General features: G+C 35.5%; 1 protein-coding gene across 3 annotated transcripts; it reads right to left on the bottom strand.

The window, feature by feature from the left end:
* Positions 1 to 608: 608 nt before the first annotated feature.
* Positions 609 to 12,670, bottom strand: LOC104897778 (serine/threonine-protein kinase STY17). Of its 3 annotated transcripts, XM_010684724.4 has the most exons (16): positions 12,204 to 12,668; positions 12,004 to 12,118; positions 8,825 to 8,925; positions 8,589 to 8,714; positions 8,416 to 8,470; positions 7,872 to 7,982; positions 7,163 to 7,213; positions 5,925 to 6,094; positions 5,733 to 5,840; positions 4,733 to 4,806; positions 3,945 to 4,120; positions 2,791 to 2,886; positions 1,562 to 1,642; positions 1,305 to 1,358; positions 1,083 to 1,217; positions 609 to 976 (listed from the first exon to the last, which is right to left on the bottom strand). In XM_010684724.4, the coding sequence occupies exons 1-16, from the start codon at positions 12,401 to 12,403 to the stop codon at positions 956 to 958; spliced, it is 1,674 nt and encodes a 557-aa protein (XP_010683026.2). In that variant the 5' UTR covers positions 12,404 to 12,668; the 3' UTR covers positions 609 to 955. The 3 variants fall into 3 exon arrangements, with proteins under 3 accessions (XP_010683026.2, XP_048502354.1, XP_048502355.1); XM_048646397.2 differs by lacking the exons at positions 609 to 976; positions 1,083 to 1,217 and having other exon boundaries at positions 1,304 to 1,431; positions 12,204 to 12,670; XM_048646398.2 differs by lacking the exons at positions 609 to 976; positions 1,083 to 1,217; positions 1,305 to 1,358; positions 1,562 to 1,642 and adding an exon at positions 1,735 to 1,880 and having other exon boundaries at positions 12,204 to 12,670.
* Positions 12,671 to 14,546: the final 1,876 nt, after the last annotated feature.

The following is a 14,546-nucleotide window of genomic DNA, read 5'->3' as shown; positions in this document are numbered from 1 at the left end:
CCCATGGCTTAGACCGGACGACGGGCGTGTGGTAACCACATATCACCACATACCCACTGAAAGCCTCATTGCTACTCAACTCAAAGGGTCGAAGAAGAGTAATGGTTATAAACCTTGTTTTTCCCTTCTCTTCCCTTCCCTTCTATTCTTTCAATATGAAACAAAAAAAAAAAAAAACTCTTCACATTCTTTTAAAGCAAACTTTGAGTTTCTATCAAAAACTCCTATAAACTCTAACATAATCATGTAAAAACTTGTTTAATTCGTCTCGAAATATACTTTTGGAATATCAACTTTTTAAAATTTTCACACAAATTAAGAAATATTAATATTCAAATATTTAGCATGAAAATATAACAATAAAAAAAACACGGAAGCAGTAGAAACAAACAGACAACATTTAGCCAGTTGCAACTTGCAAGGGTCAAACATTTCTTTAAAAAGAGGGATAGCAGAAAGCTTGGTGCTACCATTTTGAGGCTAACAAACAGCACCCCCTTGTGCTACAAACATCATTTTCTAAGGCTATATTTTATGAAAGTAGTTTCATTGAATTACAGAATGCAAAAAACCAAATTTGTAATACTAAGCATCGCTTATTGCGAAACTATACATAAGACAGAAAGTATTCCATTTCTTACCGGTTTAAAATATAATACAGAGGAAGAGATGATATACTACAAAACCGAAGTGGATATTTACACATTGGGAATGGATACATAGTGACACCAAATTGATCATCCTCAGAAGTGGATATCTACAACCCATTATCATCATCTCTGTCTCTCTTTATCCTCCCCTCTCCCTCCTTGAGGTAACGTGAGTAGGGAAGTGGGATACCAGTTAGTCATCCTCAGAAGGAACCAGTTAGATTTAATATCATACAATCTAATTAGAAACGCCTGCAGCATCGCTGACGTGCACGCTCGATGAGAAAAAATCCTTCGCTAGATGATTAACTATCAACTTCTACTACCTTTGTTGACGACAAAAACAACCATCTCAAGAAGCAAATAAAGCAATAAGAAAACGGGTGTAGAGAAGAGAGTTCAAACCAAATTCTTAAAATGGCTAGGGCCTACCTCATTGGCTACTTGCTGCAGGATCTCGATGATTTCAGAAAAATCTGGCCTGAGAGCGGGATCCTGGTGCCAACATCTCTCCATTACATCGGCTAGCTTTGAATTAGCGTTCTTAGGAATAGGAGGTCGAAGTCCCTAATAGTCAGATATAATAAAGCTATTATAGTAATTTGGGGGGTAACATTTCTTGTCGGTGGCGATGAGAATGGGGAATGCTATTACCTTTTGAAATACTCCAATTGCAGCTTGCAAAGGGGTCAAGGAGGAGTAAGGAAGCTGGTAATTTTTAGGACATAAAACAGTTGTTAATGATGTATAAGGAACTTGGATGAGTTCATGCCATAGAAAACTGTGCAGCAAGAAATGAGGCTTCGCCAGTTAGAAAATGTATGATATTTTTAGGAAAACAGATGGGAAAGGAGTCGAAGAACTGGAACAGGGGGGTGAAACAAGAAAAAACAAATGAAAAAGAAACTTACTTCGCCAGTTAGAAGCTCCCAGAGAACAATACCAAAGCTAAAGACATCCGCTTTATAATCATACGGTTTATGTCCAATAACCTACATATCGTACAGCAAATAAGAGGAAAAAGATAAGCCAGGTGCGCATCCATAAGAAAGTGGCATATAAAAGCAGAAGGCAGGTAATCAGATGTCAAAACAATAATACAAGGACTGCTGAGGTTTGTTCAATACAGAAATGAATTTTAGTGTAAAAAGACAAACGAAATGCATTTCAAGCTTCATGGACTTCCAATTCGAAAATGACGCTCTTAGTGGACGACAAAAACAATAAAACCTACGAAGATTAATAACAAAATGTATTACAACCAGAACGCAGAAACAGAAGCATGAAAAATGTTGTGGAGCAAGATATCTGGCCTATAGGCAAGCATCACCTCCCCTTATGCGAGAAAAAGGGGTATATCTTTTCATTCTATGTGCACCTAGTATGCTTAACTAAACTTGAGAGAGATCAGTAAATGTCAGAAGCAGCAAATGATTGTTGCAGGTAGTGACAGAATATCTGTGCCTCGGACTGAAAGGATGAACAATTGCCAGATGGATCACAAAAGACTAGCACACCAATTTTTTCCCAATTGATATTCAACCGAACACAGTCAAGCTCCTCAGAAATAGACTGGCCAAGGGGAAAATGAGAGCAAAGATTGCATAAATTGCACTTAGTTGCTCAGGTTTCATTGAGCTAATAATATCCATGATCTGCCAGTTTGACTCTTTTTTTTACTATTTCAACGAATATAAATAAACATTCATAGTTTCATCTTCAACTGGGCTGATATAACTTCCTACATCCAGCTTCCTCAAACCAAAGTTTTCTTTCATGTCTTCTACAGTTCTACTTGTCTTCCTTTTTTTCCCCTATTCTTTTTGTTTTTAAAATTCATTTAGCATCTCATTGTTGGATCTCCTTCCCTCTGTTTGCTCATGTATATCAGGTCTCCAACTATAGCCACAAGACACTTGATCCAGAGCTATTCTCCGAATTTCTGTTATGGATCATATTATTATATAATACTCGACACATGGAGATCCCTAGTCAGTAGTCACAGATCCAATACAGTAAGAAGATAAACAATTGGCTCATTAACATGATACATACTTCATGAGTGAAGCAATATGGATAAGAATCCCACAAAGAATGGCAGACCTCCCAAATATGTGAATTAACTTGGACAAGATAATACCTCTGGGGCCATCCACCTATAGGTTCCTGTTTCAGCTGTCATGATTCCCGATTGTGTCTGTACTTTAGCAACTCCAAAGTCAGCGACCTTGACAGCCTGCAGGAAGCAGCATTTAGAATTGGACGAATTATATTATGAAGCTCCTAAAAGTAATTAAAATGAAAGATTGATGAAGAGAAGAGAAATACATCAGAGAGCTGATGATAAGAATGCAACTTCTAAATGAAACAAAAGAAAGCAGTAACAATCAATAACTTGAAAATTGCGAAATTCACCAGATCATATATAGGGTCACATATAATTTTGACAACAGTAAAGATTTATGAGCACCCCGTGAGTTGCCATGCTGCAAATGAGACCCTCAAGACAAATTAGCAAGTATTTGATCTCACCCTCTGCATGGACTCACCAGTCACCAGTGTCTTTCTCACAATTGGATTATCAAACCCAAAAGCAAGTTTATTGATGCATTTTCATATATCCTTTTTCCAAAAAAAATCACCCAACTAGCTGCTTTCCCTAATCACATGCAGCTCTACATTTTATCTAATTAGTTTCAAGGCAACTTCGACAGATATGAAGAGAACCAGAACTTACGCAATGAATATATCAAAAGGAAATCAAGTGAAATTCGCAGAAACGAAATTAATTACTTAATTATCGACCATACGTGCAATACAAAACTGACTCGAGATTTTATGTCCTATTATATCGCCGACTGTCACAATACCTGTAGAAAATGATACAACAGTCTACTTTCTATTACTTGAAATTTTCCAACATGACAATATCTTGAGTCATTGCCATGAGACTTGTTAGAAAGCCTAAGATATTATCATCTTGGGAAATAAAAGTATCATTCCAATATAACTCCAGCTTGAATATACATGGAATATAATTAACACTGGTAACTCTTGTGTCCGCTTAGATAGTGTAAAAATTAGCACAGATTCCTGAGTCTACATCATATTCCACATACAGGCAAAACATCATATTGTCTCCCACCAAATATCCAACATATTAGAGCTTCCATGTCAACAATTACTATTTTTGAACAAATATATAGGTATAAGTTTCAATTTACATTATGCTCCCTAACCCCCTCAAGGAAATGCAGTACTTAGACCATGTGAAGCAAAGGGATGGTCTCTTACTCCATCTGCACCCATAAGCAGATTGGCAGTTTTAAGGTCCCGGTGTACAATATTATTTTGGTGAAGGTACTCCATTCCCATGGAAATATCAATTGCTGCTCTTAGTAGCGACTGTAAGTTGAAAACACCCTTTCTCTTGTGTATAAAGTCGTATAAATTTCCTTTTGGCATGAGCTCTGAAAAATAAAAATGATGATCAATCAGACAACAGCATATCTTTGCAACAAGAAGCAGTACGCAACCACAGTCCAACTCAAGATTTAACCAACATCAAGCAGCAAATGACAGTCAACGCACTGATTAACTTTAGAATGTAGATTTTAGACTAGGCATATGTAGCGCAAGTACTTAAGAAAACAGACACAGATGCCACTGTCATTAGTTCTTTGTTACGAAAGACTGCTACTAACATTTGCCATCCACAGAAGAGGGTACCAAGAACAAAAGGCAAACTGAAGCGGCATAACTTAAGAAAAAAGATCATAATTGCACACGGGGCTATTAGAAGTCTAAGTTCATGCAAAAATGTGGGGAACATTTATCTAAACTTCATCTTATGTTAGATTAGTAAGTAGCTAATAAATCGATACCTACAAGTCAACCATCCTCAAAATTGAAAAGTAAAAGGTCCACTTTCAGTTAGAAATTGGAGTGCAAGCTTAAGTACCTTCAGTAATTCACCTGGCAAGATGATAAAGAATATCTCTTGATAGTAATTGACTGGTATTAGATCTAAAGAAATTTTGAGCATCCTAACAAAACATGTAATTAATTTCATAGCTAATTACCAGTCACGAGGAAAAGGCCCGGAGGTTTTGTACAAGCACCTATGAATTGCACAACATTCTTGTGCTGAAGTTTCCTACAAGATGAAAAAAGAGTTATGAAGTTAAAGGAAGGCACTCACAGCTCATGACATCAAATGAAGATCAGCAAGTTGTATAACAACCCTTATCTTCCAGCAGTAGGAATTTACTCCTAACTTGACTCTCTCTAGGACAAACAAGTGCCACGGGCCGTGAATATAGAAACTCTACAACAAGAAGGCCCAACGTACCCCTTATAACACATTACCCTTGGCCGACCTCAAATGGCAAAGAAGTCAAATAGGTACTCTTCTTCACTAATTGTACCTGAAGACCAGTTAAACGTGCTAATGGAAACCTTAAATGCTAGCGCAGCAAGTCCGTCAAGGAATAAATGGAGCAATTTTGGTTCATTAAGTATTCAACAGGGCCATTTTGTTTATTCTAGTAAGTCTGTAATTAGCTTCTTGGAACTATCCATCGTTTTACATCCCTAAAACTACTAAAAACTCTCCATAATCCTAAATCTTCAAGGGACGAAACATAAGTTGATAAAGTCGGACAAAGAGGTTGTCCAAAGTTCCAAACTATGGGAATAGGGATGTAAGCTGGGTAACGACAGCTATTCCTGGTGCTCCAAGAATAATTTCACGGCAAAAGGGGAGGAGTGATGGTTGAAGTACATTTGTAATGACAAAAAGGGGGGGAGAAATTCTCGATAAAAGTTTGAAGGAAGTTTGAGCATGTTAAAAGCAAATGGTTAGCAGACATCATGGTACTTTTCACTACCAAAAATGAATCAAATAAATTAAACAAAAACTTTAAATTAAAGGTAATCAAAGAATACTTAAAGAGCAAACTAACGCCAAAGTCAAGTTTTAAGAAGTTGACTGTAATCAGAAGATAACATATGAAGATGTAAGATCATACAAGGACTTCATGTACCATGAAAATTTTACCAAATGTTAATAGAGATTACCACCTCATAATTTTAACTTCTTGGAAGAAGTCTTTAACCACATCCGAATTGGCATTCCCAGACTTTAGGACCTTGATTGCAACTTCCTGATCGACATATGTCCCTTTGTACCTGAAAAGGTCAACCAATTTAATTAGAAAGAGTTTTTCACAAACCATTGGCACTGCATCAAAATTTGCGACAGGAAAAACTTACAGATCACCGTGTGAGCCAGATGCCACTTTAGATCCAACTTTTAGAAGGCTCTGATCAATATCAACTTCATCATTTTTGCTTGCCGTTCCGTTTACACTTCTGTGCAAGCATACTGCTTCATGATGATTATCACCAACAGCTGCCCCTGAAAACTCTTGCACTTGAGGATGCTTCAGGAACCAAAAGATTCGACATTAACTCCATGCCACAACGAGAAGAAGAAGCTTAAATGAAGACTAAGGGAGCAATTTCCAAACAGGAATGTAAGCTTTCTCAAAGTCCAAACACATGATTCATGAAGTTCCATATGAACTTGCTGTGCTAGCATTCAAGGTTTAACTAGCTTTTAGGCCTTTAACCTGGGTAATTATATTTTCCATTTACTTATATTTTACTTTTTTTGACAAATATATAATTCACTTAAAATTGATAGCACCAATTAAGACTTCAGTACATAATCTTGATACCATGGGATAAAATCTTATACAATTCATTTTTCTTATTTTTTTGGTGTATTGGATTAGTAAAACACCCTAAGAGAGAGCGCTACATGGGAACGCTCCTTGTTTAGGAACACCTTTTAATATATATTAGCATAGATATACAACTAAAGACCTATAATTGTTCTCTAAAAGACCTCGAAATAGGGTCCATGACGTGTTCTTTAGAATCGCAGTGCAGCGTCCACTAACCATTATGCTACCGCATGAGCTATCACAAATTATTAATAAAGCCGCTATACATATTGACACTTTGCTACTATCTAATGCATAAGAAACCTTCTAGACCTTTGTTTAGACAAAAAAGCTTTAAAACCTCTCTCATAAGAAGACCAAGTGCTGGAAAAAACTTTTAAGCATAGTCTAAACAAGATAATGAAATACACTTGCTTTACAATTGCTTGAGTGATAAATTTCCCATTTGTCATCTATGACACAAAGGCAATGGTATGCAACATAAATTCCACAACTTTGTAAGTCCAGAACAATTGTTGAAAATCACAACTACAACACCATTTTTTTCTGAGCCTACATCCCAGCATACAATTTGGACAAAAGAACTCATATCACACCCCCATTTCAATACTTTGATTCTTAGCACTAGCCTAATAAAGCTAGTACAGAAATATATAAGGATCAGTCACATGATAGTCATCTCCAGTAGTAAAAATGAGGTTCATGACAAGGCATCTAGAATATCAAAAGGCAAGTCAAATAATTACACCAGCAAGGATGTACCTTCATCTTTTGAATTTGAGTATCCAATAAACTTCTAAGTTGCTCAGTTTCCTGAAACATATCCAAGGAAATGTTCAAACGACAAACTGAAGGAAGCCAATAAGAAAACAACTAGACATTGCATATTCATAGCAATAAGTCACTGCAACGGCTACAGATCCCGGGTGAGGTCTGCCTGATCCTAGGATCTTAGGTCGTTAGATATCTAAATGATGCAAAGTACTTGTTCGAAGAAGAGAGGAGAAAAGTAGGTAAAGCCGTAAAAGAGAAGTCCCAAGTCCAATGCCTATTTGCACAGCAAGGTCATTTAAAGCTTGTAACATTTCTCCTTAGTTTTAAGATTCGTGCTATGACCAGCAGATCCTTTCAAAAATCCCCATGAACATGGATCAGTGTTGTGCTAAACCTTTGGCATAGGGTGAAAAAGGCATAAAACATGACAAACATGAAAAGAAGCTCAGGAAGGGCTTGTTCAATTCTCTAGTAAAAGAAAAGGTAACACATTGGAAAATCCAACCCAAGGCAGAAAAAAGACCAGAACCTGTATCACAATTGAAAATATAAATAAAAATATGGTCCCTAAGGAAGCTAACACAACCAAACGAGCACACTGCAGAGTGCAGACAGTGACTTAAAAGATGCTCATCATTAAAAAGAATGTCTTGTAAAAGTTCAGTTTGTCCCCAAGAGGAAGAGGACAAAACCATACCTCATGAGGCCAACCATCAACAACAAAAACATCCAAAGAGAAGCCATCAACCGTAGAAAATGCATGAGCCTCTTGGATGTTCAGACTCATCTCAGACAGTAAGGAAGTTAGCTGGAGATTACAGAAACAATATGGTTAACTTTCTAACTTAAATAAAATATTACACAATATTCCAAAATGATGCTATCAAATATAAATGACCTCCAAATAAATACATCATATAGCCCTCCATCTTTTGTTAGTTGCAATATTTGCTTCTTATGGTCTTCAACGACAACTTTTCCCATCATCTTTATTACGTATTACTAAAAAGTACAAAAAGTTGATATTTCGAGAACACATTGGAAGAAATCTAACACGATTCCTGCATGATACTGCAATGTTATGTATATTTGTAAAAGATACAGACAAAGTTTGTAAAACCCCCAAAAAGCAAATGTTGGAACTACTAAAAGTGGAGGAAAGATTATTAATTGAAAATTCAATAGTTGTAATGAACATCATCCCATAGAAGCAGGGAAGCAGCTTGAAAATTCCCAACTACCTGGTTAAGGAGTTTCGGCTTGTCAACAGTTGAAAAGGTAATTTCATGCATCGCCCTAATCATCATCAAAAAGGATAGGTTGCAATAAGTGAAATGTGGGGGGAAAAAAAGGAGATTATGCCATGGAAAAATTCTGATACACACTATGTATCAAGAAATGCAACACGTTTTACCTTCCAGGGTGCGATAAGGTAGCATTTATAAAGCTATCTCTATCTTCAACATTATGTTTTACATCATGAGTCTCGGGACATGGTAACGAGCTGAACGTAGGTGGCGGGTGCAAGCTCAGTGAGAGACTAACACCATTACCACAACATGTAAGAATAATAATATGAGAAGTAGTTAAACCAAATAAGAAACAAAGAACAGATAATGAATCTCAAGTAATGGTCAAAAAGAGCTATACCCCAGACCAACCGAGCTTTTGACAGAACCTTGGCTAACTTCATCCATCGAAGAATGTGAATCGAAAGAATCACCAATATGTCCATTTGTGGTGAGATTGACCTGCATAATTATATATGCATCAGGATGTGGATTAAATGTTTACTTAAGATGCCATGGTAGAGAATATTGTTAAGACTCGAAAAATCAGCTCAGGAAAACATCCCTACTGATCCTTCAGCTCGAAGTCACAAGACAAATTAAATAATTAGGAGAAGGATAGTTTTTTTTTTCTTCATCAATTATACAGTATCCTTATCACTTTATGTGAAGAACGGCTCTCCTCTCTCCCAACTCCCAAGAGAAAGGTAAAAGCGGGAGGAAAAGCTGAAACTTTGACGAACTCCAGGCCTAAAACCAGGGCCTAACCCCAGCCTTAAAGCAGAAAACCTGACTAACTTGTTTGTCAGCTCCTCCTTTTAACCATATTTGGATGCTTTCTCACATTCGCAAAAGGCACCTAGCCACCCAGATTCCAAGTGAAAAAAACAGAACTTTCAAGGGATAACAAAAAATAGGAATGAACTCGAGAAGAATTTGAACCCATCTGGAGCTTACAGAACATGCCTGGCCCCTTGAGACAAAAAGGAGGCACGGTGTAATTCAACGATTAGCAAGTACAAAATCTTCTCTTTGTTAATTCAGCCAAACATATAGTGTGATTTGTTTTCTACTTGTCCACCTTTTCCTTAATTATGCATGTGTTACTCTGGACAAATGCTAAGACCTCCTAATTCATTAGGCTTTTACCAATTAGTTTCTACGGCATATTTATTTTCATCATCTATTTCCTTGTTCCTCTTTTTCTAACTCCCACTAGAATCCATAACTAAAGCTTGCAGTCAATAATGTGGGACTAAAAGAGAAGGTTATAATATTAAAATTTCTAAGCAGTAGTGGTAGTCTACTGGTAGAGGCAGTTGTTAATGTTATTTTTTTTTTCATTTTTGACATGGTTATTGTTGTTATTACTACCACACTATCTCCCCAAAAAAAAAGACAAATTTAAAAAAGTTTGCTTGCTCCTTTTACTTGATACTTTTTTCCTTTCTTATTATTTGAAAGTCTTCCGAAATTAAAACTGAAAAAGACAATCTAGCCATCTCCGTATTGTTATAACTTACCCGCTATTTACAATTAGAGATAATCTTATACATTTATTTTAATATATAAGGAAAAAATATAGTCATGTGAGGCCTTATTTGATTCCTTTCAATGAGTATTTTATAAATATTCCATCGTTATAATTTTTACTAATATATAATGAAAAATATTTAATATTAAAGAAGTGCATTGATAAACGCACACAGTCAAAGTAGGTGAGTTATAAAAACACAGAGGGAGTATGTCACCATATGTAGTGGCATATATGATCAAGTTTAATGTACTGCATATTTAAATGTAAAATTTAAGAGCTCACAGGATACACTAAAAAAAATAGAAGCAAAAATAATTTGATGATATTTAGAAATCTAATATACACGTCCAAACTCCAAAGGCTCCTTACAAAAGAATTCTTGAAGTGGGTGAGATTATTGAGGTAAAATACTGGACAGAGCAAAAACAAGATGATTGATTTAATGAGAAACGGAACGATGCACAATAGTATAGCACATTTACACTCACCTACGTTCTAAATTGTCACCATACAGGCCAGTAATTTCAGTACACTACAAGAGATTGTGAATCCACATTCCTCACTGTGCTCCAAACCTCCCACCCCCCCCCCCTTCCCACCCCACACACACACACCAAAATAGACATAATAAATATATACTACAGAACTTCCTAGTCAATACTTAGAGTTTGATAGAACATAATAAAAAATAAGGAGTCGATAAAACACTCATCAAAAGAAAAATAAAAGGAACGGGCAGGAGGTGTAGTTTTTATTGGGCCTTGTCTCTTCAAATTTAAAAAAATAAAATGTTCCCTAAAATCAGCTATAATTTTAATACAAAACTTATAATCAGTAGATGTCGGTTTCAATCAATAAGATCAATTTTTATCTGTATGACCACTGACTAGCTGCATAAAAAAAATTAAAAAAAAAAAAAAAAAAACAACCCAGCACCAGATAATCAGCAAAAACTGGGTTTTAATCACCAAAAATCAGTTTCAGATAGCAGGATCAGTCCTAATCATATAAAAATCAGTTCAATTAGCAAAAATAATTCGTAAGAATCATATGAAGACAGCAGGATTTATGTATTTCGAAAAAAGATACTTCCTCCATCTTTATTGATCGCTACATTTCCCTTTTAGAAAAAGTTAACTATTAATCGCAAGATACCTACTTTTTAGTAGCTTTTATTTTACATATCTACTTTTGATGTTATTAGAGATCACTTGTCTCTTATATGTCTTTACTTTTTCCATTGCCCAACCAATATGGAATGATTATAAATAAAAGAGGAGTATTAAGGACTAACGTCCTATCGTTGTTCAAATTTCAACACATAAGTTTCTTACAAATGAATCCACTACTAGACAAGCTTATGCTTAGGAATTAGAATTACTAATTCCCCCCACAAACACCATTGCAATAGAACCCCATGAATTACTAAAATTCCAAAGAAACCCTTTCTTATCCACAGTTATAATTCTAATTATGGCCAACCACGCCACAAATCAAGATTCCCCTACAACCAATATAACTTTATTGCAAGTTAGAATTTGGCACAAATCAAAATTCCACTTCTTATTGAAGAGATAATTTGGCACCATCAGAATTTCAAACCCAAAAGAAACTGGGATTTTTAACAATCATATCAACTTTCAAATCACCATCCACCATAGTTATCACTGTTTCCCGTCCACCATATTAATAGCAACTCGAAAATGAACCCGATCATATTGAAGAACCAGATTATCTATAATTCGAAATATTCCCAAAAAAGCACAAAATACATGCTCCTATTATAAGGAGATACACTTATGATGAATATATTCCGTTGACAGAACTGATAGTAAATACATATTGAAGACAAATTTAAAGTCAAAAAACCACGTAGAAATGGATTAGCCACAATATTATGACACTGTTCTTACTACCAAAAATAATTTTACGTCAAAACATCTAAGAAAAATTGGACCAATTCCATGTAAAAGTCACTTCAACAAACAGTTCCAAAACAGTACCTGTACAACACGAACATCGTAAGCAAGTAAATTATCTGTGTCTTCAGCTTGGCGTAAGAGTCTCAAATGTGTCAAAACATCTTCTGATCTTTCCACATTAACTTCCAATGCATATCTTATACCAAATTCAACAATCATACATCAAAAAATCAGAAACCAAAAAAAAAAAACCTAGAAAATTGAAGAAATGAAGAAGTTACCTAGCAGGAAGACGATTAAAGTGAAGCCAAAGTTGATCATCAAATCCAGGAAGTTTAGCGTCGCAACAATCAGAGTCTTGTAATCTACGAAGAACGTCGTTAAAAACTTCGAGTTTTAGGTATTGATGATTTCTCGGCGTTTTCGGTGACGAATCGAAAGGTCTACTACTACAGCTTTCAGTATCATCATCAATCGCCATTAACGAGCTTACAAGCTTGTTTTTGCGAAGATTGAATTTGAAGATGAGAAAAAAATCGAAACTATTTGCGAGTGTAGCATAGATGTAGTGTTAGTGTTAAGTGTAGTGAAGAAAAAAAAAACCTAATTTAATCTGAAATTGATGATTCCAGAATTTGGGAGAATCTTGAGAGAGGAGAGAGAAAAAAAAAAGGGTGGAATCTTGAGTTTGGTGGAAGATGAAATCAAGAGGGAGTAAAATTGAATACTTGTGTTGTGGGGAGAGGAGTGAGGAGAGAGAGTGGAAGATGTCGCAAGCAGGGGCATACCACCTAGCTGAGCGGAGATTGGGTCCCAGCTTTCGTGTCATAGATAGGAACTGTTCCACAATAGGATGACAATGTGACCGACTAGTATATGTCATATTATATCCATGGTGACGAACAGTGACACGACTCGCTAATTCAATCGAAATTTTATAAGAATTAGATTAAGAAAAATTAAAGGGTTTTGGATTAAGATTTACGATTTAATTTGCTTCTTTCTAAATCAAGCTGCAGATTTTATGGCCAACAAGGGGCATTCGGTTCTTTCTCATCATCGATGGTTTGAGCTTAGTGATTCTTGTTTTTCTTCTATCATCCGTAAGGATGTTTTAGGCTGGTCCTTTCCTAGGGGCTAGCTTAGTTTTCTCTCCTAATCAAAAAAAAAAAAAAAAAAGATTTACAATTTAATTGAGCTAGTGGATTGATTATATACCATTTGTTGTTAAATGAGTTGGGTTAAAGTTGAAGGTTTTTTTATCTTTGTAAATTGGAAGTGGACTAAGAAAGTTATGTGATTGATTTGTTTGCGTTATATACTTATATATATATGTATGCTTGCTAAGCAGATGAATAAACAAGTTGTTCAACCTTTTTAATCAATTAGTGTAGGTTAGAATTGAGAGTTGGTGACCTGTATGGGTTGGGGTTGAGAGCTTGTATTAATACAAACTCGGCTATTTCATCATCTTTTACGTGACATGATTGTCATTAAGTTTCAACTAGTTATTTTATACTAAAACATAATATAGTCAACAAGTATGTCTAATTAAGATGTGCAAAGTGACCTAGTTATGGCCTTATGGGGGACCACGGTATAAACCTTCCACCTCCATAAGATTAGAGGTGGAAGTTATTAGGATAAAATTCAAAATCAATCCAATCCAATCCGAATTAGTAATTAGTTACCAATTTTGTATGGTATCTATGTATGCTCGTTATTTTTCTATATTTTGTTTAGCTAACAAATAATTATTTTCCACAGTAAAAACCTTATATATACTTCCTCCATTCCGAATTAAATGCAACAAATTGCATTTTTTTTACTTTCACACTTTTCACTTAGGTATGACAATTGGGCGGGGCAGGTTCAGATGATGGTACCTCCACATCCGCACCCGCATAAAATTATCATCCCTATCCCCGCCCACCACTCATTGTTGGGGAAAATTCCAGCTTCATCTCTGCCCCAGCATGTACATATTTAAACATATATTTGCTTCACCACTCGTATGGGTACTTGCACCTGCTTCGTACTTGCGTTATACTCACATGTTTATATTTTGCAACATAAAATCATTAATAATATAGTATATAAATAAAATTTTAATAATAAATATGTGGGACAAACGGCTTGAGCGGGGAGGTCGGGATAGGGCGGGTATTGCATAAAATTCACACCTACCCCATCACTCATTTCAAATACGATTTTAACCCCATCCCCGCCAAACATAATTAAATTCGCCTTAGGACGTATCTTCATAAAATTTAATTTTTATAATATCTCGAAATATATAAAAATGCATCTATTATATTTAATTCGAAATGTGAGAAGGTATAATCAAACAAGTCGTGGGAATTTTCATTTATAATTGTGGGATATGAAGTCATCTCAGAAGGATCTACATATATTCGATGAATCTGAAAAGGCTGAGGCGGATTCCATAAAAAAACAAGCTGATGTAATTGTCAAATGTCACCGGGGACATGTACAATTTTATAAATACAAGTGACTTGACTTGACATATGACATTAATAAAGAAAATTATTCTACGTCATGCTTCATTGCTTACTAATTCGTGTTAAGCAACAGTTTGTTGGTTTCAGTTTCACCTTATATAT

The sequence above is a fragment of the Beta vulgaris genome, chromosome 6 (assembly GCF_026745355.1).
Source record: "Beta vulgaris subsp. vulgaris cultivar EL10 chromosome 6, EL10.2, whole genome shotgun sequence".
Lineage (NCBI taxonomy): Eukaryota > Viridiplantae > Streptophyta > Magnoliopsida > Caryophyllales > Amaranthaceae > Beta > Beta vulgaris.
The sequence above is the reverse complement of the archived record's forward strand: the minus strand, read 5'-3'. Positions and strand labels throughout refer to the sequence as shown.